General features: G+C 44.4%; 1 protein-coding gene across 2 annotated transcripts in view; it reads left to right on the top strand.

The window, feature by feature from the left end:
• LOC139338435 (receptor-type tyrosine-protein phosphatase N2-like) overlaps positions 1–27,113 on the top strand; it is a 174,030-nt gene that overhangs the window by 11,383 nt on the left and 135,534 nt on the right. Inside the window, exons 3-7 of one of the 2 annotated variants that reach the window (XM_070973425.1) lie at positions 14,789–14,902; positions 21,439–21,553; positions 21,992–22,130; positions 24,681–25,071; positions 26,699–27,007. In XM_070973425.1, coding sequence (XP_070829526.1) covers positions 14,789–14,902; positions 21,439–21,553; positions 21,992–22,130; positions 24,681–25,071; positions 26,699–27,007 — 1,068 coding nt within the window. The remainder of the gene's footprint in view (positions 1–14,788; positions 14,903–21,438; positions 21,554–21,991; positions 22,131–24,680; positions 25,072–26,698; positions 27,008–27,113) is intronic. The other variant, XM_070973426.1, reaches the window with a different exon arrangement.

Below are 27,113 nucleotides of genomic sequence, written 5' to 3'. Positions count from 1 at the left end.
CTGCACGCTGTCAGTCATCATATCAATCTCCCTCCTCATCATGACCAAAATGAGCTTCTTTGGCTGCAGCCTCTCTTTAAGCAGCATTTGAGCATCACTTTTCCTTGTGTCCCATTTTCCCTAATGGGAACTCTGCGTACAGTAGAGCCCTGTGCAAGACTGTTTTCTTAATCCCGCCCCCGCCCCTCCCACTGGATTTCTGACCTTTACCGCCCACTCCCACAATGTTTGTTCAAGACCTCCTGCTCCAGTAACGTGTGTGCTGATGACCGTCCAATCAGCAGCAAAGTTTAGAGCAGATCAAAGCGTACTCAGCAGGCACGTGTACTACAAAGCACATTCAGTCTGTGCTGCACTGACGGCTTCAACAGCCAACGTGTTATTTAATGCACACAAAATCTGAGCTGCTGCATCGCCTCTGCATTCATTCAGCCTCGTTAGACCCAACACACAAATATAAACTCACTTTCGTCCCTCGCGGCTTCTCTGGCATCAAGAGGAAGGAAACCCCTGCTGAGAATCAACCTAGAATCAGAGAAGCTCAGAACATGAAAGTCGTTCACAGAAAATAATTTGCATGTATTTTGGAGTCTTGGAAACACTTTTATCTTCGAGTCCACCGGGTCAGCCCAGCGATAACCGGGTTATCCTCCAGAGATCAGGCCGCATCTGCTCTGAGCTAACCTTTTGTTTTCTGCCTCTGCCGATCACCAGTGGTTTACTGGGAAGCTCTCGGCTTCACTTATCAACATCCCTGCAGGGTTTAAAGCAGACAGAGAGCTGACAGAGATAACAGAGCGCCATAATCTGTCGCATAATCTCATTAAGCATCTGAATGGTCTGTTAGGAGGTGCAGGTGGCCGTGCTGTCGGTTGCACAGCTGACCGATTGTGTTTCTGACCTGCTTCCTGATGTGCGTTTATTTCGGGCAGGGCGTGTTTGCTCTGGATTCGTTAGCTCGGTCACTTCCTGTCTGCGCGGCGTCCTTTTGAAACGCGCCCCCTGATCTAATTCTGACAGAGGAGGTGGGCCTGAAAAAACAACGCACACGTCCCGTTCTCGTTCATTACGTCGTCGGTGAACGTTATTTTTAGCCGAGCTCAGACCGGCTCCGCCTGTGTTGTGACTGCCTCAGGTGACCTTGTTTCACGTCCATGAAAGAAAAGGTGTCACTTTTATTTGCATAGTTGGTCTGTTTGTGCTTCGCTGCGGCTGGATTTTTCTTTGCTCTTTGCTCATTGGTCCGCACAGCTTCGTGGGGTGTGTGTTCCTGCCTCGCTGCCTCTCAGGCCTGCAGTCATTATCTGTCTGTCTACATGCTGATTGATGGATAGATTGGTTTTTAATGACTGAGGGGTCATTGAAATCCCCTCAGCTGGATGGTTGCTCTGTCTCTCCTTAGCTGATGTTCCAGCTCTGATGGTGAACTCTGTTCACCATCGACCTCGCGTGTTTCAGCTAAAAGGAACTGCTCCGACTGTGTTTTGTCTTTTAACTTCCTGTCTAGACCGGAAGTACGGGTGTGTCATGCTGTGTGGTTGACGTCTGCTTCCTGTGAGTTTTATAAGATAATGTACAGCTGGAAAAAATGAGAGATTTTGTTTTCCAGCAGTCTGACAAACATCAGCTGCTGAATGAAATTAGTCCTCCCACACAATTAGATAGATGGATGGATGGATGGATAGATGGGCGCGTGAGTGGACGGATGGGTAGATGGATACATAGATAATCAGCTGGTTAACTTATCATTTGTGAAGATAGTTTAAACCGTTCCTAAATTTGCACCAAAGATCATCTTTTAAACCCGACGTTTGGTTGATGAGCTGATCAGGACTCAGAGGTTTGCATTTCCTGTCGCCATCAAAAGAATCCAGACGTTAGGAGACAAAGCTGAAGTCAAAAAGGGCGGCCGGCATGAGATCAATGCTTGTGTAACTCGATTTGACTTGAGTGGTGGGTGCTGTGCATATAAATGTTAATTATTGTGAAACGTGATGATGTCAGTTCGCGGCAGCGTTGGCCGTTTCGGTGGAGCTTCTTGTGAGCTTGGCTATACTTTTGGCCCGAGTTTCAAAGAGCATGAAAATGTCCCAGGTGAGTCAGGTGAGGAGAGGCCGGGCTGACAGTTGGATCTCACAGTGGAAAAACTGCAGCGGCCGCATCTCCGGCCATTGTTCTCGCCCGCCGTGCGTCCGACCTGCTTCAATAGCTGCTGTCAGACTGCCCCTCGCAGACGCTGCCAGTCTGTCGGTGATTGGCAGCTCCGGCTCTATCAGGCCACACAGCAGCTCTGATTGCCTGAGCTGGCTATAATCTCTTGGCAGAAAAAAACAGCGAGTGAGGTTGGTATTGTTCAGCCGAGGACACTCTCTCTCTCTCTTTCCAACAAGAGGAGAAAGTGACAACTGAAAAACATCTCAGTACCTCGAGGAAACAAGTTGTTCTCTTACCTTGACATCAGAAGTCATTTAAGCGGTTCTCCTGGATGAACGCAGCGTCTGTCACATGAGCTTTGCTTGCAGATTTTGAGGACTTAAACAGGCCCTCACAAAGTAATTTCACACTGAATAACAAAGATCACAGAACCTGGATTAAAAGCTTCATCTACCTTCAGGCTATGCCCGAATCTGTCACAGCAGGGGCATCCACCAGCTTAAAACGGCAGAACACCTGTTGGTAAAGCACAGCCAGCAGGACGCTTCTGTCACTGAGCAGGACAGTCCACCGCCCACCACTGTGACGTCTCCTATCCACCCCACACCACCACCCTCCGACCCTTTAGCTTTAAAATAAACAATCTCTTTCCTTCATGTCGTTATGTACACACCAGGTGCACTGTGACAGTCATGTCATGTCTAAATAAAGCCGTCTACGTCATAAACTGCCTGACAAAAGCTGTTCTGTCAACAGGTAGATGAGACAGCAATGTGTCCTGTTTCGTGTCTTAAATGGGTCATTTTGGTAATTCTCTTTAAATGAATGTGATAACGTACGATCCCTGCCCTCAGACAAACGTCCCTCCAGTACAAAACAACACAAAGTGACGCACCAGGATTGATGCAACAGTCAGGATGGAGCGCAGAGCCGCCCACCCCTGTGGACTCGCTACTGTTTTCAGCGTATCACCCCGTCGTGCGTGGGTACAAAAGGAGAAAGGGCAGGCCAGCTGCGTGGAAAGACGCTGCTCCATCAGCAACTTGACATTTTCTTTGTGACTGTCATCTTGGCAGGTGGAGCGATGCCACATTTAGAGCCGGAGCATCCGACGCCTACAAGGGTCGGCTCTGTTACGCTGCAAAGAAGTGCTCCTGTGTGAGTGATAAAGAGAAGAGGATCGAGATGTTTTGATGATAGGACTGATGATGGCATGTCACTGCATCGCTGCAGCATGCTGTGTACAGACAAGTCCACTCGATTAGATCAGATGTGAGCGTTTAATAACTGTCCGTCCAGGTGGGCATTTCTTGCAGTGTAGGAACCTCTGCTGACTTTCATTTTTAGCCTCAGCATGCCGCCGAGTCTGGCCGTGGAGATAAGAACGGCTGCCTGTCAATTATACTTACTCACTTAAAGGTTCCTGTGTTTGTGCACGGCGCCGCAACAAGCGATTCTTCTCACTTTGGAGTAATCTGCACATTGTTTTCTCCACTGATTGGTTAAAGAAATATCAGAAAATAGTGAAAAGTGCCCACTGTAGCCTGACGTCCCAACACGTCTTTATTTTGCCCGACCGATGCTGCAAAACCCAGACATTCACTTTATTGACAGATGTATGGAGAGAAGCCTCGAATCCTCAAATTTGAGGGGCTTGAACCAAACGCATTACTGACATTTTTGCCTTCAGTATCAAATGTTAATCATTATGTTACCTTACTGCCATTCATTTTCGAATGTACTGTATAGTATTTAGATACTAATATATCCGAAACTGTAGATGATGATGATGATATGGTATTGCTCAGATATTGGTTTACAATTCTTCTTGTCGAGACTTAAATGCCTTGAGACTGTCCATCGAAGTTTACCTGTCACCTGCGTCGTAGCTGTGCGATCGTGCAGCAGGATGTGCCGATGAAGCTCAGCAGGAACATGTTGAGCCTTCACTTGTGGGAAGCGCTGACTCGACTGCCACCTCGTTGTTTCCATGCAAACATTATCTGAACGGACATTTGAGGATGAGGGATGAGAAATAAAGGCATTGTTGTGTTTGTTTAACCTGGATTTAAGGTTAGGTGTGGCGCTATTGTGCGATAACGTGTCTTAAGCAGGTGTCAGTGATAAATGTGAGTACTGTTGGAGTGTTGAGTGAGTCTAATGACTTGTTGGCTTTACGATAATTATTTCATCGCATGTAGGTTATGATAATATTACATCATGTGATCAAATCTGCCACCTTTTGCTTACAGGAAGGACTTTTTTTCTGTCACAGCTGTTCAAAAAACATTGATTTATTCTTTTTAATATAATGTTTCATTTATGATTCAAGTTATTATTGGTTTTCCTGAATGGTTTATTTGCATGTATGTTACTGATCTTTAAGGAGATTTCACAAAATACATTGTGAGAAGTCAGAAAACCAGTTGTGCTTAAATACATATTCAACAAAACTTCCCTCTTCCTGTTCCTTTAATCAAAACGGACCAGGTTTAACGGACTTGTTTTGAGCGCGACCTCTGTTCAGCCTCGCTATAGATTAATCAGGGTTTTACCCCCAATGACTTGATCCGCCGCTGTGTGATGGATCATATTTGCGCTGCGAGTTTGCTCAGCATCGCCGACGTGATCTGAGCTCCACTAATGTTTTCAGAAGGGAGACGAGCGGCGATGTGGAGAAAGCTCGATCAATCCTGCTTTCTGCTTTTGTTTGCGTCCACGGTCTTTTGGGGTCTGGTGAATTTGTTCACATGGCGCTCTGCTTTGCTGCTTGCTGGAGGTTTTATGCATTAAGCTCTGAAACGCTGAATTTCTCCCGCTTGCTTTGGTTGTTTCTGCTGGTCGGTTTGATGGCTGGGAAGGATCAGAAAAGAGCTGCCGTGCTCTGATCCCAATCTGGAAATGAGAAATCCCCTTTTGCTTCATGTCACCAACAGCTTGAGTGTACTTTGGACAATGATTAACAGGATGGAAAAGCAGACTAAACTTGTGTTGTTTCCTTCATCTTTGTGCTTTTCATGTGAAGTCCTGGAACATTTCACCACCTTAAACCATTGAAAAGCACTGAAAGTTACCCAGTTTGAACTGGTCCCAACCAGTAGACCTGTAACTGGAGATGGTGGGTCGAAGTCGTCGTAGCTTCATCTTAAGGGGTTGCAAGGTAAAGAAAGGCTAAAAACATGTTTTCTTTCTATATTTATTCTGTGTCTTTGTGAACATGCTGCCACATGTCCTCCATCTCCTGCTCAGTCATGGAGCCGCTGTTTCCCAGGTGTTGATTGGGTCCCTTGGCTTCACTGTCAGAGCTGTAATGGATCATCTTGAAGAAGCTTGCTCAGCATGGAAACACTCATTTCCAGCAGAGAATACGGCCTGCAGTTATGTTTTAATTGGCATTAGTTAACTCAGCAGGAGGAGAGCTGAACTGAACGGCGAGCTGGAGATAAGTGTTATTATTGCTGAGCTATATACAGAGTGTGTAAAACATTATGACTGAAGAAGACTTTTACTCAACCTCTGGAGTAACATACACTCGGAGAAGCTGCGAATGGCTGAATGTGAAAGAGCTTAAAACAAATCGAGCATTTTTGTTAAACCTTCGCACCGAATGTGTTTATGATTCGTTACGGTGTTGGACTTCACGGGTTTGAAGGCAGGGTCGTAAGATATGAGACAGCATCAGCCGTTTGAATGCCTCAAAACAACATGTTTACCTCACAAAGCCCTCTAGTGTCCATAGTAATAATTACGAGAGCAAGGGAGGAAGTTGTATTAAGAGGGACAAGAGTCCACGTTAGCGAAGAGGTCGCAACACAAATGATGTCTTTTGTTGTTTAATTTCGTGGAAGGTTTGAGTTGTATGCTCTGCCATGCACCCTGCATGGATTATTTCTGTAGGGCTTCCTTTTTTAGATTGACTATGATGGTTTCATGTTGATATATTTCATAATTTGTTCTACTTATAATTTGTTATCTGGTATACTAACAGTCTTTGTGTCCTGCAGGCCAATCATGTGGTGCTTTCAATGCGTTATTGTGATATTGTCATTTGTAGTGAGAGGTAACATTGTTTAAGTGTTCAAATGTGCAAGAAAAGCAGTGCTTTTTTTCTTGCTATCCTTGCTTAGAAATGGAAATTTAGTAAAAGGTGCTGTCAGTCAAATGTGACTCATTGATATCATCTAGTGGCTGCTTTGGGAACTACAACTTCCTCCACACAACACCCGATGTTTTGTGAGAGCGATAATGGGACCAGCTAACGTTTAATCCCAAAAACATTAGCTTCAGAAGTCAATGTTTGCTACATCCTAAATTCACAAACTGTTTAAGAAATGTGTTGGCACCATTTCACAAGAATAAAAACAATTACAGTGAGAGTTCGAGCAAAGTCTGTGAAACCCCACCTATAGATCATTCCCCTCATCATTTTGTGCAAAGAGACTGTAAAATATTACAGATTGCGCCTTTAAGACCATCAGACGTTCACGCTATACAACACTGCATCTTAAAAACTGACCAAGTAAACGTCATGTGAGGTGCATCATCATCACAAATGTCATTTTCACGTCATTTGTCAGAATGCTTCGCAGACACGTCTTCAGCCTTCACTGTGTGGCGCTCCTGAACGCAGCCCGAGTGTTAACCAAGCAGGGAGATTCACTCACACACACACACACACACACACACACCCCTACACCGCTTCCCCTCGATTAGCTGCGAGGGCCGAAAAGCACTCGATGGAAATCTCCATGGCAACAGGCACAAGGCACAAGAGGAGCCGGGCTGAGCTGGACCATTACCCATCAGCCCCCTGTTGCATGTTGTCTCCTGACCACATAACATCCGACATGACACCACCCCCCACAGACAGGCCTGAAAATATCTTCAGAAAGTCTGAATTCAATGATCGATCTGTTTGTTATTGATTGAAATTACATTAGATTCAGCAACACAGAGACAACGAAATGCAGTTTAGCTGGTGGACAGAGTTTAGCAGGGTAACAGCTCGGGGGAAAAGCTGCTCCTGTGCCTGCTGGTGTGGGAATGGAGGCTCCTGAACAAACAGTCCATGGTTGGGGTGGGAGCTGTCACTGCTGATGTGAATGGAGGTGTGACGCAGCCTTTGGTTTGCCTATAGTCCACGATGAGCTCCTTGGTCTTCTTGGTTATTGATTTAAATCATTGTCCTCCCTTGAATGATTAAGCCCCGTCTGTTAATGACATCTTTGATTGGATCTCTCATATATATAAATATGAGTTATGTTTTGTTTTCATGCTAATATCCAGTCACAGCTGAGCAGATGAGAGGGAATCAGTAACTATAAGATTTGAAGCCTTTACTCAGTGAATTACTGTCTGCCACTCTTAATTTACATAAAGGATGAGGCTGGAGATCATTTGTATTTGTCCTACTGTCAACAAATGTCACAAAGAAACCAAACCAACAAAGAATTGATCCAGTTAACAAGTACTGTGTGTGTCCAAAGCCTGATATCTTCTTCCTCTGCGACTCTTAACGCAACACTCAACACATTCATCCAGTGTCATCCTGCAGCACTGAGTCAGTGAAAAGGGTTTTTGAGTTACCACCAGCAGCTTCAGTGACTCCATCCACTGAGAAACCTCTGACTGAGGTCACACATTCAGACTGCGCAGATCAAATTAAAAACTTGTGGAAAAAGCACAGCACTTTCTTCTTCTCTTGAGCTAAAGAAGCGCATCGCTAATGAGAGCCGTGGACAGGGTGGAGAGTGAACTCCAACACTTCAGTGGAGCTGGAGTGTATTTGTTTAATGATCTCACACAGCCTCCACCATCATCATATTTGCTGTAGGCCTGTCGGATTAGACTAATTGGCACACGTGGGTAGAGTTATTGATCAAAAGCTTGTGCTTTGACAGGCCTTTGAGGAAAAATCCTGTAACCATGCTCCGACTGCATTATACTGAAGCCACCTTAAAACCACATTCCTGTGAAGGAAGGGAAGATACTTGGTTTGACATTACTTTTAGTCATAGAGCAGACCACAAGGATTGTAGTGAGGAGTCGAAATGTCATCTCTCTTACAAGGTATATCTGCATATTTAAGTTTAAATCTACAAAAACAACATATGCATCCTTCACCCCTCCTGCTCTCCCAGCACCACATGCATATGCAGCAGTCTGTGCAGCTAATCAGACATTAGCATTGCTTACGTGATTAAAACTGTGAGACCCAGAGCCAGTTTTTGACAGGTATGAAGGAAACCCTGCACTTTGCAGCCAGTCAGAGCAGCCCAGGCCCTGCCAAGAGATGGCAGGTGTCATTGATCTTGTGGAGCGCAGTCCGTGAGGGATGGACTCATGCGGGTCCCCAGAGGCAACAGATCCATTAAGACGTCTTAAGCCAGTTCATTAGGCAGGACTGAGTTTTCTGCTTTCGGTCAGCTTGTTGCAACAGTCCAGAAAAACACAGCGTGTCGCAAAGGAATTCAGCTCAAAGTATTTGTGGAGCTGCAGCTTCCTTCAGCTACTCTGCTAACACTTCAGCATGCTGATTCATTGAGGATGGTTAGCATTTTGACACAGTGACGGTCCAGTGACTTCAGATGGATGGATCACTGGTGTCACTGGTTGACTTTACTGTCAGTCCTGCTGTGACACAACTCTGTAAAGATATGTGCAAATTATTTTTCTGCAAGAACAGAAAAACATCTGTCAGGAAGCTGCTGGTGTTGGCTTGTTTTAGTTTGCTTCTTTGCTTCAAAGTATGAATAGTTAACCTTGTCATGTTAAATATAGATTAAGATTAATAATAAATATGAACAACAACAAATTAATTTTTATAGGCTAAGTTAAAATGAGACTTTTGATCAATGGGGGGAGTTTACAAGCTACCAAACAATATATAAAGTAGTAAATTAGCTCCACCTTTACCAGCAGCCACATCAATGTGATGAACTCATTAATGCATTGATAATTATAATCTAGTAATAGTACACATATATATTATTCTAAGGTGGACCATTCTGCATAATGATTACTTTTACTTACTTTAAGTATATGTTTGTACTTTTTCTGAAGTGAAATGTTTGAATGCAGGACTTGTAGCAGCACATATCTAGACTGTGTTATTACTATTTTAACTTCAGTGAAACATCTGAGTATTTCTTCCACCACTGGGAACAAAACGTTTTCTGTGCCTCAGGAAAGTGAGTCCAGACCTGCCAAAAATGATCCATCAGTGAAAGAGCTGAGGTGAAAAACAGAAGAAAACACTAGGCACAGAAGGAGTTGTAAGAAGAATAGTTTCATGAGAGTTTGTTTTCTTATCGTCATTAAATGAAGGCCGTATTTGAAATGCAACCGAGAGCAACATCTGGCCAGCATTGCCGGCCCATCTCCTTCATCTTAATACAGTCTGCGCTTCTGAGAATGGTCCTGTGAATCCTCATTCTGCTCTAATCTGGACCATAAATCACAAGGAGACATGTCTGGCTCTGAATTACGGCCCTCTGGTAGTGAACTGGGATAAAGCCTTAGATATGCATGAGTGTAATTATGAGTGATAATTCAAGATGTTCCTTCTGGGAGACGCAGAAATGGTGTTTTATGAGATCAGAGCTGGAAGAAGGCCTGTGGCGCAGTAGTTTCACCACAATCTTGTTTTTCTTTTTTGCAGCAGTTCTGATGTTATTGATGCAGTGATTTTAGCATCAATCAGACAGCATTGTGTAGCTCTACTCTGAGATTTTAGAGTTTATGGAAGCGGCTGCACCGACCTGATCCTTCACATTTGGATCAGGTGCCGGTCGCATGTGGCCGATCCACAATCAAACACAGTAAATACATGTAAATGCCATTTCCTCATCAGTGATTGGCTGCATACCTTACCGTGGAAATTGAGAGTGGTTCTATTGTTACCTTCCAGTAGCCATTAGAGGAATTTAAGCTTAAAAACCAGGGGTTCAGAAATCAGCAGCTGGTTCCTGTTTTCATCTTTTCCTAAAGAAAATATTGGACCAAATGTGAACACAAATTTTAAATCCAAGAAGTCCTGTTGAGGAACAGCCACAGTTTCTCCAAAACCGCTTGTAATTGCTGTACAATGACATATTTCATCTTCTCATGGCAAAGCTGCATCATCTTAAAAATAAAAGCTCAAAGCAAGCATAAAACTTCAGTCTCCAGATCTACTTTGCAGTCTTAATTTGCCAAAATCCATCTGTTTCCTCTTTTCTCTACGTCTCTTTCCCTTCATCCCCACTTATCTCACTCTTCCTTGTACACCCACGGCACATCTTTTTCTTCCGTCTCATTGGTAAACAAGAGAATATGCACTCAGTGAAACACTGGAGAGTAATTACAGCAGTGCAGACCGGCCGCTGGTCATCCTTAGCTGCCTGTTAAATGGGGCTTGCAGTTTGATTGAGACGGCCACAGTGACGCAGAGGCTATTTATAGACAAGAGGCCTGAATTACTATGTAGAAGTGCTGTTATGCAACATGCACGCTCTCCCACATACATGCACACACAGTCATACATGGCATGCAGATGTGCAGTGGGAGGCATGCACAAGAATCCTAGAAACCTAAAACCTCAGGCACAAACATCAATGTACAAACTACACAAATGTGTACACACACACACACGGTCGGACTCCATGCTAACTTTGTCCACCACTGATGCGAAACGTCCTGATGTGACTGTGAACAGCCCCAAAATCAAAATGTTGTTTTTTCACTTTATCATCTAGCTATAGCTATGAGTTAAAAGTTTGAGCATTCATAGTACTTTCACCTCCAAACTGTACTCAGCTGAAGTACTTCAGTACATGTGTTAACTTCATGTTCCTCTGAGCAGAAAGCCCTGCTGTATTTAGCTCTATTGGCTCTATTATCTCTGTTAGCTGTTAGCTCTCTTATTTTTATTAGCTCTATTAGCAGTTAGCTCTGTTGGCTCCATCATCTCTGTTAGCTTTGTTATTTTATTAGCTCTGTCAGCGATTAGCTCTATTGGCTCTATCATCTGCCCTGCGATCGGCTGGCGACCGGTCCAGGGTGTACCCCACCTCTCGCCCGTTGACAGCCAAGATAGGCTCCGGCCCCCCCGCAACCCCGAAAGGGATAAGCGGCATAGAAAATGGATGGATGGATGGCTCTATCATCTCTGTTAGCTTTGTTATTTTTAGCTCCTTTAGCAGTTAGCTCTGTTGGCTTTATCATCTCTGTTAGCTTTGTTATTTTATTAGCTCTGTCAGCGATTAGCTCTATTGGCTCTATCATCTCGGTTAGCTTTGTTATTTTTGCTCCTTTAGCAGTTAGCTCTGTTGGCTCTATCATCTCGGTTAGCTGTTAGCGCTGTTATTTTTATTCGCTCCGTTAGCTGTCACATTCTGACCTAGAAGGAGGGTAGTCAGGGGAAAAGCTGACTGGAAAAAGGTGTAATTTAACCTCCAATATCGAAAAAAAAGGTAGCAAGACAGAGTCTGTTTGATGCAAAAAGTTAAGTGTTTTATGGCCCCTCTAAGATGGTCAAAGACAAAATGGGGGCAAATAATAGAACAAAAATGCAGCAGAAAAAATACTTACAAAGACTGGCCAGAAACACCTTTAGGTCTACACAGCACCACAGCCCTTCTCTGACTGACCAGGCAGGGGAGATCCCCCCCCCCCCCCCCCCCCATTTAAAGGCCAGGCCCCTCCCACTGGACCACACCATCTTTAATTGGAATCAATTACATAATCAATTCAACCACACAGATCACCTTCCATATCAGAAACCATTTCAAATCTATTTCCATTTGTTTACCACACATTAAAGGAGTCAAAGCCTTCACATAATGCCCCATTTAACACTCCCATCAATTAGTATGCTGAAGTAAGATGGACTGAGCATGCTCCCTACTTTGTACTCAGGCACTATAAAAGACAGCCTGAACCTATGCTCAGGTCCTTTATCACTGCCCAGAACCAGGAAGCACTGTGGTAAGAAAAGCACATAATTAGACACAAACAAACTCAGAATCTCCAATCTTTACGTAATAAAAAGTTCACTCAAAACAATAACAATGGTTTTGTGTGTGTTTCTGTGAACTTAATGCAGAAAAAAATAGCACAGAAAACTTGCTAAGATGTTAAATGTAGCTCAGTGTGTGCACCCACCAAACTATTAGTAGCATGCTACCTGGCCAACATGGCGTCTGAAATGAATGATGGTGTGGTGTGTTACCATTGGCAGGGAAAACTGCCACAGGTCTGTTATTTTTATTAGCTCCGTTAGCTGTTAGGTCTGTCACTGTTATTAGCTCTGTTGACTTTTTTGTCTCTTTTAGCTATTAGCTTTATTATTTTTTATTGGTTCTGTTAGCTGTTAGCTCTGTTGGCTCTATTAGCACAGTTAGCTGTTAGCACCATTCTCTGCTGGCCACCAGTTGCTAACAGTTAACAGCTAACTAGCTCACCTTTTGTAACACAGGTTAGTTGTTCACAGTGTAGCTTTGTCATGGTAAAAACTAGCATGTGTCTGACCTCAATAGTGAGTTTACTGCATCCTTTCTGATTTTAATGCGTCAAACTTTTGCATTATGTAACCAGATAGTGATAGGAAGTATAGTAACCGAATGAGAAGATGCGCTCATTTCTTGTTAGCACTTGGTTAAGTTTGCCTTTGCTAATCGATAGATTAGCTTTTGTTGCTTTAACCTCACGTCTTAAATTACTTTTATCATTACTTCATAAGTGGGGAAACACTTGCATAATTCTGAGTAGACAGGGTTGGTCAATTAACACCTGAGTCTTTTCTTAGAGATAACTAGAGATAAGAAATACCAGACAAGACAGGCAGTGTTTTCGCTGGGCTGAGGCGAATTTGTCTAATATTGCTTGGATTGCTATTCCAATCATTGATGTGACATGTAAAGAGAAAGCTGAATTATCCCTGACACAGTTTGCAGACTCTCCACATCTGCAGGGGTGATATTTATGACAGAGAGACAAAAACAAAGAAAGGTTTTGCTTTGTATGTGCTGCAGCATGTTTTCAGGGTCTTGTGTTGATTTGTCAGCTTTACACATCAATCAAATGCTACTGCTACTGTAGATCAATAACTGCTGCCTCTACCACTAAAGCAACTCCAGGTATTGATCGAGCTGTCCAAGACCGCGGGTAGATATGTTTTAGGTGGATGTTCCCTTCAGAATAAAAGGTTGTGAAAAGGTCTGTACGCCCAAGTGTGCAGCAGGTTTCACTCTATTATACAAATTTAAGATGAAAAGTCAGCAAACTGTTCTAAATATATTTTGGACGTGTTAGTGGTGGAATGATCGTTGATGATAAATCTGAAGGAAGTGAGCAAGTGAACTTTATTTATATAGAACTGATCAAGAGAGCAGTTACATGAAAACATAGAATATGAAGTTAGAAAACGGCAAAAAAACTAAGATAGTAAGAACATTTCGTAGTGTGTAGTGCTGCTGAAAAGGAGGCGTTTCGTGCAAGATTGGGCGAGCAACATTATCCATGCATCTCTTATTCCTTCTACTCCGATCTGCCTGAATAGGAATAACTGCTCTTGTGCTGTGCAGGCAGATACAAACACATGTAACCGCAGTGGAAAGTCCATGTCAGCTGTCATGTTTGACCCTGAGGAAAGAGTCACTGCTCCACAGGCTCACTCATTCTTACGTGGTGGAGGTACAACAGGTAGTAGTGAGTGCAGCTTGAAACATCTCTGGTTATTTCTGGTCTTTGACTCATCTTTCGAGACGCTTTCTCCACCCACGGCTTCGTTTTCGGAGACAGCCTCCCGCTGGCCTTTCCTACAGCTAACATTAACACTGCCCACTGTGTGGCTTTTTAGAGGAAAGTGTGACGGAGTGAGGACACACTCTCTGTCATGAGCTCCGTGTTTAGTGATAAAGCGATAAAAAAATGTTTGTTACAGCCTTTTTAAAGAACTTTTCAGTGAAATACGGTCATTAAATCAGGTAAATCCAGGGTGATACTGATAATATTTGGAATTATAATTCAACAAAACCAATTTAATTTGACACTTTTGGTCATTAAGCTAAGACTTTATTGATCCCACGCTAGAAAAAGTGCAAATAGACAATAAAAAACATATTAAAAAATCAATTACAAAGGCCGCATACATCATAAACAATCTCAGACTTCTTCAACAGTTCAGGATCCTCAAACTGAAGATCACCGCAGTGGAGTGAAGCACTCCTTGCATACTGCTTTGTGATATTTAAGAGTACTTTTACTGTAACTGGAGATGAAAAACTTCACTTGCTCTTGTAATGCTTTTGTCCCATGTTACAATGGACATGCTGTGTCTGAGAAAATCTACAGCAGGCGCATAATCCCCCCCATGAAATCTGGAAAGGCAGAGATACACATGTTGAATATAAACCACTGTTTTACTGCTGCTGTTCATCACAGCTGCTCAGACATTTGTCTGTGTAACATCATGACTTTAAATGCATCATCAGCTCGAGAGCTGAGCTGTTCCTGATTCCTGCTTCTATGAACATTAAAGTGAAGTCAGCCGGGAAAAGCCGAACGTGAACGATTGATCATATTTATCCTTTTCAAGGCGCCCCCTCTCTGTGACGTAAACGCTAAATATGAAAGTGTGTTTGTGTGTCCACAGATGGAATGTTTGGGAGGTGTCACTCTGTTCCGGTGAAGGAGGTTTACACCTACGATGTCTCCCCGTCTGTAGTGCAGCGCTTCAGGACGCTGCTGGAGAAGCTCTCCAACAGAGGTACATGCACACACACACACACACACACACACACACACACACACACACACACACACACACACACACACACACACACACACTCACAGGATTTAATGGGATTTTAAATATCCTCCACAGAGGCTCATTCTGACAAGAGGGACAGAAAACAGGCAGCTGGTATTTTACTGGACAGTGAAGATCAATCAGACCTTCTACGCACTGAGTTAGATGTTTGTTTTCATGTCATGGCCGCTGAGAATTTTCCATTCTTATTGGTTGCCAGGTTAAGCTCTGAACTACAATTAATTGTGAAACCAATACACAAAATCAGTCATGCAGCTCGTTAGTGAGAAATCAAAAAAGGGTAAGAAGAATAAGCCCCTTTAGCAATTGGATGGTTCTTTTACTACATGCTGTATCAGTCTATTCTGTGCTATTCTAACATAAAGTTCTGTGCATTTGGACGACGTCTGGCTGTTATGCATGAGTTTGTGCCAAATGGTCACAGGTTTGAAGAGATTAATTGGATCAGTGGTACATCCAGATTTGAATGAAGGTGAAAAACTGTTTGAATTTTATCTTCGTTTAGATTTTTCTAACCTGCGTGTGACTGTTGAACCGTGATCAGTTGCTGCTTCTTCTGGTGTAATGAGCTGCTGTTCTTGTACTGCACCACCAGAGGGAAGCAGAGATCTGTGAACAGTCTGAGCCTTTCACCCACTTTCATCATGCAGCTTTCTTTGGTCGACAGGACCTCGACAACATGGGAGAAAAACACGCCTGTTGCTCTCCAGAGTTAAGCTTGTCATGACTGAAGAGGGAATGATGTCTAAAAGTATAACATTTATTCTGTGAGGACTTTATTGCATTTTTTTTTCTCCACCGTCTTTCTTTTGAGCCCGATTCGGTGCCCTTCCTTCCTCTGGGGGGGGGGGGGGGGGGGGGGGAACCCCTGCTCCTCTGGTTTAATTTGCCGAATCGTCACTCTGCGGGAGAGCTGGAGAATATTCAGATTTCACAGAGAGGCGACGAGTTTGGAGGCATTTGTCAGACGCTCTGAAGTGAAATGAATTATGCAAATGAGACGTTTGGCCCCGGCTGTCTGCAGAAGCCATTAGGGAGGACAAAACTCTAAAGACACTGAAGCATCTGCATTTCAGGCGCTGCCAGCCCCCTGAAAAGATAACACAGTTCACTCTCTCCTTATCTTTTTCTATTATAAACACACACATAAGCAGATATTCTCATCAGCTCTGTCTCTGTTTGTTTCTTTCTAGCATGTGAACATCCAGGTGGGACTGATGTCTGGCACCCATGTCCACATGCACTTCTTTGGACAGGGCTGCTTGTGGACACTTAAAACAATAGTTTGACATTTTGGGAAATGCATTTTTTCACTTTCTTGCTGAGAGTTAGATGAGGGGATTGATACCAATGTGAACACATGTTTCCCCCTGTTTCCAGTCTTTGTGCTAAGCTAAGCTAACCATCTCATGGCTGCAGCTTCATAGGGACAGACATATATGAGAGATGTGTTGATGTTCTCATCTAACTCGTTGCAAGAAAGCAAAAAAAAGTGTATTTCCCAAAAGGTTGAACTATTCCTTTAAGTACTGTACTGTAACACTATACGTTGTACTTGCAGTAGTAACACTGAGAGTGGGTGCATATGAAACATCAGTAATCGTCTCTTATTACACAGGACAGTGCGTGCACACATTATTGAGCCCAGGCTGTTGTCTGGTTGTCCCTGCGTCTTCACCTTCTCCAACAAAAACAAACTTACACCACCACACATCCTGCTCTAAAGCCGTCCCGCAGCCGAACTCTCAGACACGGACCGCAGCACTCATGAGAGCGAATGACACCGATCAACACTTCACATTAGCTCCATCTGGGTGGAGATAACAGGGCCTGAAAACGGATGAGAGCTTCGTCCCCTCCGCCACTGCTGCACTGAACAAACTGCCTCGCAGACGCTGTCGTGAGCTGGGATGTATGAATGCGTTTATGGAGGCTTCACGGTGTGTGTTGTCTTTATCTGTATGCGGCTGTGTTCGTACGTGTGTGTCTCTGTATTGATCTGACTGTGGAAACGAATGCCCCTCTGGGACAGTAAAGGCTAAGTCAAGTCTAAGTGAAGCCATTTTGCTTGTTCAGGCAGCGAAGTCCACTGCTCCTCTCACATGACATCCACTGCCTGCAGGGACGCCTCTCGTCTCAGGATCCACCTCCACCTGGAGGCTCTGCTCCGTCACAGCTTGGTGTTTGTTTGTGTTATCAATTTCTAGTTAGTTATAGTTATTTGTCCCAAACCAAAAGACAGACATAAAAAGAGAAAGGAAGCATATCATCACAGCAAATGTTTGATATGTATGTTTTATAGATAACATCATTTATTGATTATCAAAATAGTTGCAAATGAATTTGCCGCTGAGCAACTGACAGCTTAGTCAGCTAACTGTTTCAGCCCAAAAAGTTGGCAGTTTGGGCTGTAATCTCACAGTCTGGGCTTGTTTTCTCGTCCAGATAAGTGTCAGAGATGTCTATTTTCCCAGATCTTAGCAGTAATCTTAGCGCACAGTTCCATTATTATGAATCCGAGCGATGGCCAAAGAAAAATCAGACAAATCAGAAGTCGTAATAAACTGCACAAACCCTTTAACATATCTGTCGGCTGTCTCTCTAATGGCTTCCATTTTTCAGACAGCTGCTGCTGCTGCGTTTGTGTTTGCCCTCCTCCGTCCGCCCACACAAACGCACATACTAACAAACACGGCGGACCCTCCTCCCACTCTCGCAGCAAAGTAAAGGCCCCGCAGATGTGAAGCCATTTAAAAAGCCAAGGTCAGAGCTGCTATTAGCCCACAGCGACGATGCTCCTCTTCAGTTCCCACACAGCACAGAAACCCTACTTGACCTCCCTGTTCCACCTTTGAGGGACTTTAAAGCGGCAATCTGTTGTATTTTGTTATTATCTACTGTCTGTTTGGCTCCTCTGCAACAATGATTGATTTACTACAACTTTCTAAGTGCGAGTTCACTAAAAGCCGTGCAGATAGTTTTGGCTGTTTGTCCAGGTTTGAGATAACCACCACTTAGACTTCTGCCTCCACCTCAATACGATACAGGTGGAAATGTTTGAAACTTGTTTGCGTTGCTAAAAACATTTGAAAAACTTAACAGAACTGGCTCTTAACAGAAGCAGCATGCAGCTGGTTTCTAATGCACAGACATTGTTTGTTGAAGAAAATAGTTCCCATGAATTTCGTTAAACTGTAGTGAAGTTTCAGAAATGGGTTCGTTTCCCGGCTTTTTATGGAGGCTTGTTATGGTCTTTGTCACCGAATGGAGCTGAGCAGTGAGGAAGAGTGTAACCCGCCTGTGCTCAAAGGTTGGATGTTGAACGAAGTTAAGCAAACTCAGAAACACTTCTTTTCTGTTCGGGCGTCAGGACTTCTTGGAGAAAACTTGCCAGAACGTTTTACTTGCTAGAAACCTCCGTCTGTCTCGCTAGCAGCAGCGAGTGTGGTTACGCTTCGGGATTTGGAAATTAAATTTGCATAAATTGATAAATCAAGCACTAAACTGGTGAAATCTGCACCTCTTATGTTTTTGCCCGCGGCTATAATTACTGTGACTCTGAATATGGCCTTTGGTGGTTGCATAATTTAGTCGAAATGTGGAAAAGGTGGAACAGAAAACTAATGTATCTGAAAAAGAAAATGCAAAGTGAGCTGGAGCTTCTCCAAAAGACTTTTCCTGTTCTTTGTCAAGGTGTGAAGGCTGTGACCTCTGACCTCCTCATTGTTGTCTGCTCCCTTTTTTTGGACATTGAGGAACTGAAGCTCATTTGCCGTCGGTCTTTCCCTCAGTCTCGTTTCATCAGCTATTCAGATGTAGAAGCATCTCACCCAAAGCGCCTTCCTTCGCCTTCTACCTCGACTGGCCGGCAGCCTCCTGCTCACGCTGCTGTGGTGGGTTCAGTCTGTGGGAAGCGTAGAGTCGCTCTGAATATCCTGGCAGGGGCTCCAACGTTTGTTAACCTGTCGTGTCAGATGCCGTCTGTTCACCCGCCGCTAACGCCCGTTTTCTCAGCCACCATGGCTGCCATTAAAGGCTCAGTTTTATGGCTCTTTGATGGCGAAAGCTGGCCTGACACGCTATGCAGCTGTTAAAGAGAGGCTCGCGCCTGATTCGTGGCAGTTGGGAGCATTCATTTTGCAGGGGTCTAAAGAAGGTGTCCGGGCGCTGAAATGTTCTGAAGCGAGTAGAGCTGATTTAATTAGACTCACTGCTCATCAAGGCAGACGTGGAGATTCGGCTGTTGGAAAATGTGCTATTGTTGGTGGACCGTCGGCAGTATAATGAGAGTTTGCAGTGACAGTGGATCGTTCATGAAAAGCTATCAGACCCCAACGCTAAAGAAGGTTGACGTTGACTTGCACCGGAGGTTGACGAGACGAGGGTTAGGCGAGAAAAGACTTGAACCAGATAGAGATGACAGGACAGAGGTCTGCAGGCGGATTTGAACCAGCTGTCCGGCCGACAGTTTTCAGAGGAAAGGCTCTTATACATCACCTGCCCAGCATCAAACAGCTGACAGACACAGTTACCGATTAGAGAGCGGAGCAGTTAGCAGCTAAAGAGCCAGATATTCGCCTCAGGAGTTGGTGGAGACCAAAAACAGAGCTCATAGTGGACGTTTGCTCGTGGACGTCTGCGTGAGGGACCTCAGAAGTCACCAGGAACTCCAGCTCTTCCTCAAAATGAAGCACTTTCACCTCATGCAAATGTGTTTTTGCTTCAGTTCACGCAGCTCCTCTCATGCCTTTACATTTATATGCAAGTCGGCGCTAAAATTCACTTTGCATTCAGTCTGAACACACCTTAAGAGACTTCTCTCTCCTTTGGTGGACAATTAAGTCGAGTGTTCCGTTCTGTCGTCATGGTTTGACTCTAAATCCTCCACAAACCATTGTGCAAACACATACACATGTTACAAAAATGAAGACGTTCACGTATCGCTAAGCATTCAGGACGGGCCGCCTGACTATGGAGCTTATTTTACTTTTAAATTGGTTTTAAAGCTTCTGGTCCGACTGCAGCTCTTTGACATTTGCATATTCCCTCCACAGCTCAATATGACTTTGACATCTGCGTTTTCACTTCAACCTTTCTAATTTCTCCATGAATTATTTTAACTGACCACCATTTTCTGCTGTCGTGGTGCTAATCGGCAAACACTCTCTCTATACAGCAGTTTATGTTATGTGTTTTGTAGTATAACAAATGAGTTCCTATCGATGGAGCTCATTTTCTCACTTTTCTTTCCTCTCCTCATCTCAGACTGTGGAGTATCTTGAGAAGCAGCGTTTCCAGCTGACAGCAGTGATGCTCACGTTCTCGTTTTTAGTGTGCGTCCTCTGTGTTGGACCCACATCTCGTGGCATCACATCTGGAGCTGCAGTCTGTATTACTCCAATCTTTCAGGAGCGTCATCGTTCATCTGCCAAATGTCTCGGTTCACGTTGTGCTTTGTGCGGCGCGGCCATATTTCCGGTAACATTTCGTTCCGCTACCCCATCTGGCGCTGGCGCCTGCTCCTCTGTTCGTTTGCCAAAAAGCTGTGTTTGGATGCATGTTAAGCATAAGAAACAGACGTGGATGCCCGAGCAGCTCATCAAACTTGTCCTTTTGTACACTCGCTGAAATGCAGAAGAGGCTTTTTTCTTTTGTCACCGGTGCTGATAACCTTCGCCTGCCAAGTCCAGCAACTGCACAGGATGTGTGGCTGAGACAGTGTGACGGCTCCGTAACACGAAAGTTACTCCTGTCGTTATTTCAGCAGAGAAGGCAAATAGTTTGTGCTTCGTCACTGATACAGAATCAGTCCTGTAATAAATGATAAGTGATGCACAGACTCCACCAGTGGAATGTTACATATGAATTATCAGGTGGCACAAAGTGGAGCATTCATCAACTATTGAGACTGTTTTCATATCAAATAAGTGACTGAATGCATTCCAGATAGATAGATGAGAAAATAGATGCATGCATTTGACATTTGTGTACCTAACATAGCGGACATGGTAAAGAACATACCTGCTAAACATCAACATGCCAGCATCATTTAGAGCATGGCATGGTGGCACGGTGGGCCTTTTACCCTTGACCTCCTTGCTCCACCTTCTGTCATATCTGTGATTTAAATATCTAAGAGTGCTCATTGTGAACTGTACTGGTTAATGGGTTCAGGTAAGCGCTTGTGCAATGAATTCCCAGTAAGCTCATCAGGCTCGTACTACTGAAGTGTAGCCGGAGGAGCAGAGGAGAAATAGTTCTGCTCAGTCACTGAGCAGAGTCTCCGAGGACACCCTGCTGTTGCCGTGTCTCCTCCGCTAACGAGTGACCTAATGAGTTTAGGAAACTGCTGCATGCTCAGCAGCTTCTTTCTAGACTTCACCGTTTCAGGTGACGGCCTGCCTCTGAGAAGAAGTAATAGTTCCTCCGTGTTCTGATGTGGTTCTGAAGGTTTTCTGTGTTTCTGTCTGTAGGTTTGACCTGGGAAGATGACACCGCTCAACAGGTTCTGTCCAAGGAGTTATCCAAGCTGAGGAGGATTCCCTATAGACCGCAGCAGGATGCATCTGTCTACAGCACAGACAGCAGGTCAGATCTTTACCCTCTTCAGGAGCTCAGTGTACTGCAGTGATCTGTGGAAAGTGGAGCGTTTCAGATAACATAACACTGTACTGTGCGTTAGATCCAGTGAAGGCCTCAGTGTCCTAATGTTGCTCCAACCAGGTTTTTGCTTTAATAAGGGGTTTTCTTTGGTGTTTTTTTATATTTTGGGTTTGTTATTTTTTGTGTTTTTGTTAGTTTATCATTCATTAAGAAGGAGCTTATAGTGTTTAATCCCATCTGGACCTTCAAATAATGCAACTCGTCTTTTGTACAAAAGCCTTTTTTCTGCATTAGCGTCTAATCAAGTAACAAAAAAAGCATATTTTTTGTGCAACTTTTTTGAATTCCTGACGCGTACAGTGATACAGCGCTGTGCACTTTCCTTCCTCTCTCCATCCTCCTCCCTCTCTTTGTCCCCCACAGGCCGGCAGCTGAAGCGATGGACCCAGTAGACCAGCGGGTGAAGCCGGTTGAGGTGGAGCTCAGCAGAAATCTGCAGACATACCTCCAACGTGTCGGCCTCCTTCCCAAGACATCGTCTGCCTCCAGCAACCTGGGCAAGGTGAGGCTCAGCTGCATGCTCCATTAGCCTCCTCTGGGTCTCCGGGGGTCTGTGTGTTGCAGGGCTTTTCTGAGCTTCCAAACTTTCTCATACTTTACTCACATATTTGAATATTATTGTTAAGTGCAGCCAGCCTTATAATGCATTTGTCCTTTAATTGGATCTTACCAATTCTACTATTTTTTACTGGCAGTTGTTTAACATTTTCTTCAGCACGCTGTTCAAGAGTGCTTCAAGTTGAATGCAGAGTAGGACTGAGTTGGCCAGCACGCCGCCACGTTTTTCCACAAAATTATCCAAAGCATCATGTTTTTACACAGAAATACACATTTTATATGTAAAAGTACCAAAGAAAATGATTACAAAAATGAATCTTAATAGCTTATAAGATGCAGCTGCAGGTCTGAGTCTAGACCCTAGATGTCTAAAAAATATAAAATAAAGGACTTAAAACTACTTGAGCTAAGCTAACAAGTGCCGTGTGAGATGATAAACCAGGTGCGTGAATGCGTTTGCTGATACATTTGTGTTGATCTCAGAGGGTAAAAAAGGTAAATGGAAGGACGTATGATTGAGTATGTTCATTTAACGTCAGCTCCTGTTGCTCCCTGCTTCACATCTGAGGGGCGGGGGGGCAGGTGGGACATTTATTTCACCACAGCGTCTGCGTGTAGCCCCTCCCTCCTCCACAGCCACCTGCTCCTGTAAAAGAAACGCACACACATGCAGCACGCACTCTCACACACACACTCAAACGAGTCACATGAAAGCTGACACAAAGACGCAACCGCACACACACCTGCTCAGCGGGGAGCCTGGTGTCATCCTTCGTCGTCGCTCCGCCCTCGCCTCTCCATCCTAACTGATGGCTTCTCCCAGCGTGACTGTTATGAGTGAAATAATACCAGCAGAGAGTTCAGGAGTTCAGCGCTCTAATTAATAACTCTCCACGTGACTGGTGCCTCCGCCGCTCGGGCCGAGGGGAGCGCGGCGCGGCTGAATGGCGGAGGCCTTTCGCCTGCTGGGGGATTGTAGCGGAGGCTCACGGGGCACGATGGCGTGGAGCCCGCAGGCGTCGCTCGGAGGCTCGTGGCCTTTTCTGTCCAGGTTCACGTGTTGGGTGGAAATGAAAGGGAGCAGGAGGACCGAAGGGGTCCTGGAGGGCATGAGCAGAATAAACCGACTGTGTGACATAGATGAATAAAGCCAGCCGCAGTGACAAATATCAGAAGGGGCCTCAAATCATAAATAAGTATGACGACTGTGAGGAACTTAAGCGTTCATGTTGGCATTGTTATGATAATTTCTCCGTTAGCCAGCCTTGTTCCGTTGCTGTGCTCCTAGGTGGGCGTTAATGGAGCCGGCAGTGGCTCTCTGCTTTTGTTGTAGCTGATGGATCTGTTAATACGACTGCATAAATGGATTAATAAGTTGTTTTTCAAAAATGGCCTTTATTTTCACGTCGATAATCATCTTGTCGGATGAGTGTCTTGAATGTTAAAGCAGAACGGGCTCCTGCATCAAAGCGCTGTCACTGAACAGGGAGTTAGCACGTGGTCTGATTCTTTCTTTTCAATTCGTGCTTTTAGTTTTATGTATCTGTTTTCAAGAAGCAAACGGCTTTAAAAAATACCAAATATTTCGATATATGAAGTTGAGAAGGCTTGCACGTCTTTATTTTGCTGGGCTCACATATTCTGGCTGCCAGTGTGACGCATCGCGCAGCGGTTAGGCCTGACTGCACAGCAGAGTAAACAGAAGCTTCTCCAGCAGGATGACTGAGCATTTTACCTCAGCAGCATGTTCATTAACATGCACTGAAATATCTCAGTTTTAGATGGACAAAGAGCAGAGGGGACGGAAACACCTGCTTCTTCTTCTTCTTTTACCATTTTATGCCTTTTTTAGACAGTAGAGAGCAAGATGGGGAATGGCGAGCGACAGAGTGCCTCACCAGTCTGCACGTAAAACCCCCAGCGACGCAGAATTAATATCATTTAATTATCGTCATTCGGTTTTTACGTTGTGCTTTTGAATGTTCTTGTTGTTGCTGTACAAACGGAGCAAGTTCAAGTTAGTTCAATGTGTTTCTCAAGGACAAGAGGAGCCAACACCTGAGCCACAGCTGCCGGCCTTTTACCTTGTTTTGCTGCCTTGGCCAGATTGCCATTAAAATAATCCATTTAAAGAATATTTTGTTTAAAAAATCAATAGTTTGAAGCAAAAAACAGAAAACCACCCTGCTGCATGTAATTAATATGCACGCACACGTGAATATAACACAAAAATCACAAATGAATTAAAACCGTAATGTGATTTTATTGGATAATAATTTTGTTTTTCTTTCCATTTCTGTGTGTTTTTGTCTTTTCTTCCTTTTTTTTGTCCACATCCAGAGTAAACTTGACTGAGCATCTTTTGTTGTCCTCTCTCATTAGAAGACGTCAGATCTGCGTCTGAATCAGGACCTAATAATCACACCACGGCACAGTTTGCTGTTTGGGTTTTTAAAGGAACTCTGATTTTATGTGCTTTCCTTGGTTCTTTCAGAGTGACCGTTTCCAGTCAGGCGGCCCTGCAGACTTCTATCGCTCCAAGGCCCAGACGTCAGCTCTGAGGTCGTCTCCCTCCAGCTTTTCCTCTCTGTCATCTTTCTCACCTCTGCAGAAGCAGAGACCCCCGGCCGACCAGCTCCTCGCCACGCAGGCTGAGGGCGACCTTCTCCTGGCAGCCCTGAGGCAGTATCTTTCCAGGCATCTGTCCCTGCACCGCGGGGGGTTGAGCCCCGAGGAGCAGGAGGACCCCTCGTCCCGGCTGAGGCCCTTCTACAGCAATGGAATAGAAAGCTCTGGCCTCAAAAAGGAGAGCTCAAAATCCAGGCCTTTTAAGATGGGAAGAACTCAAGGGGCTTCAGCCAAGGACCCCCTGACGTCTGTGGATGGTGTGTGTTCTGAGGAGTTTGAAATCAGAAAATCATGAGTGTTTATCCTGATACGGCAGGACATCACATACAAACACTCCGTGGTCATTTTTTAAGCTCGAGTGTGTCGTTGTCAGAAAATCTAACTGGGGGAGAAACAGCTGGACACATGAAATGGAGGTTTATTTAGCTTTAAAGGTTGCCGCACAGCTGATTGACAGCTGGATCACTGCTCTGTTGTATAATAGAGGAGGAAGCTTTTTCATGTGGTGACAGACGCTGCGTTGCTCTGATGTCCTGAAGTCATTATACCGAAATTAATTAACCAAAATACAGAAAAAAAGGGACATATCATCACTGGGGAAACAAACCGTTTAGTGGCTGCTCTGTGGCTTTCAATCATGTCACACAATCGTCCTCAGCAGCAAGTTGTGGACACATCACCTTGAAGCTAGCTTGTTAGCAAACAGATGCTTATTTCCACATCAGGCAGACAGGTCTAACATCATCGTTCATTTGGAGCCACGTTAGAGTCCAATGTCCGCTCTCTTTTAGCTCTGTTTTTGGTCTCTACCGACTCCTCAAGGAGATATCCGGCTCTTTACCTGCTAAATGCTAAACAACAAGCGACCCCTTTCATGCCGTTGTGTTGTTTTCGCTTTGTCATTTGAGACTTACTTACTCTAAAAATATGAATTATAGATGCTTCTTTCACATCCTGACCTAGAATGAGGGTAGTCAGGCAAAAAGCTGACTGGAAAAAGGTGTAATTTAACCTCCAAAATCTATAAAAGGTAGCAAGATAGAGTCCGTCTGATGGAAATGAAGTGTTTTAATGACCTTCTAAGACAGTCCATGAAAATGCAGCAGAAAAAATACTTATTAAGACTGGACAGAAACACCATTAGGTCTACACAGCACCACAGCCCTGCTCTGAATGACCAGGCAGTGGAGATCCCCTCCATTTAAAGGCCAGGCCCCTCCCACTGGACCACACCATCTTTAATTGGAATCAATTACATCAGAAACCATTTCAAATCTGTTTCCATTTATTTACCACACATTAAAGGAGTCAAAGCCTTCACATAATGCCCCACTTAACACTCCCATCAATTAGTATGCTGCAGTAAGATGGACTGAGCATGCTCCCTACTTTGTACTCAGGCGCTATAAAAGACAGCTCAGGTCCTTTATCACTGCCCAGAACCAGGAAGCACTGTGGTAAGAAAAGCACATAATTAGACACAAACTCAATCTTTAAATAATAAAAACAGTAATAACAATGATTTTGTGTGTGTTTCTGTGAACTTTATGGGGAAACAAAGATAAGATGTTAAATGTAGCTCAGTGTGTGCACCCACCAAACTATTAGCAGCATGCTACCTGGCTAATGTGGCGTCTGAAAGGAGTGATGGCGTGATGTGTTACCAGCGGACCTCTCATCCATGTTGAGATTTAAAGCTCCACGAGAGCAAATAAATGGAGCTGCGGTGAAGTTGTCAGCTATTGTTTCCAAGGTGAAGAAGAAACTTTCAATCTCAAGTAAACAAAGGTCGTTTGAAGCGTTTTACAAACAGCCAGTGCAGTTTTTACTTTTCCGGCGAGGATGCTCTCTGTCTGACTCACTGTTCTCTCTCCTCTCCTCCAGAGAGGTTCATCGAGAAAGTTTTGAAGAATGTTGGCAGGCAACACGTGGACGTCGATGACCTGACGCCGCAGGACTTGGACCAACTGTCCCGTCTGATCGCTGATGCTCTGCAGGTGGTCGACCAGGACCAGGGCCTGAGCAGGGACCTGACCAGAGTAAGACCTGGACCAAGAGACCTGGGAGAAGAGCTGAGGGATAGGGAGGAAGAAGGAGAGGAGGCTGCCAGGGATGAGGAAGAGGAAGAGGAGGAGAAAGCTCCGATTCTGAAACCACAGGAGAGCACTCCTGCAGGGCCGGCAGCACTTAAAGGTAATTTTGCCGTGATTCATTTTGTGTTTTTACACAATTAAAGTATTGAGCAGGAGCTGGAAAGCAAGTGTATGATACATGTGTAGTTGTGTAGGTGGGATTAAAC

This window comes from Chaetodon trifascialis, chromosome 11 (genome assembly GCF_039877785.1).
Source record: "Chaetodon trifascialis isolate fChaTrf1 chromosome 11, fChaTrf1.hap1, whole genome shotgun sequence".
Lineage (NCBI taxonomy): Eukaryota > Metazoa > Chordata > Actinopteri > Chaetodontiformes > Chaetodontidae > Chaetodon > Chaetodon trifascialis.
This window is presented reverse-complemented; position numbering and strand designations above follow the sequence as displayed.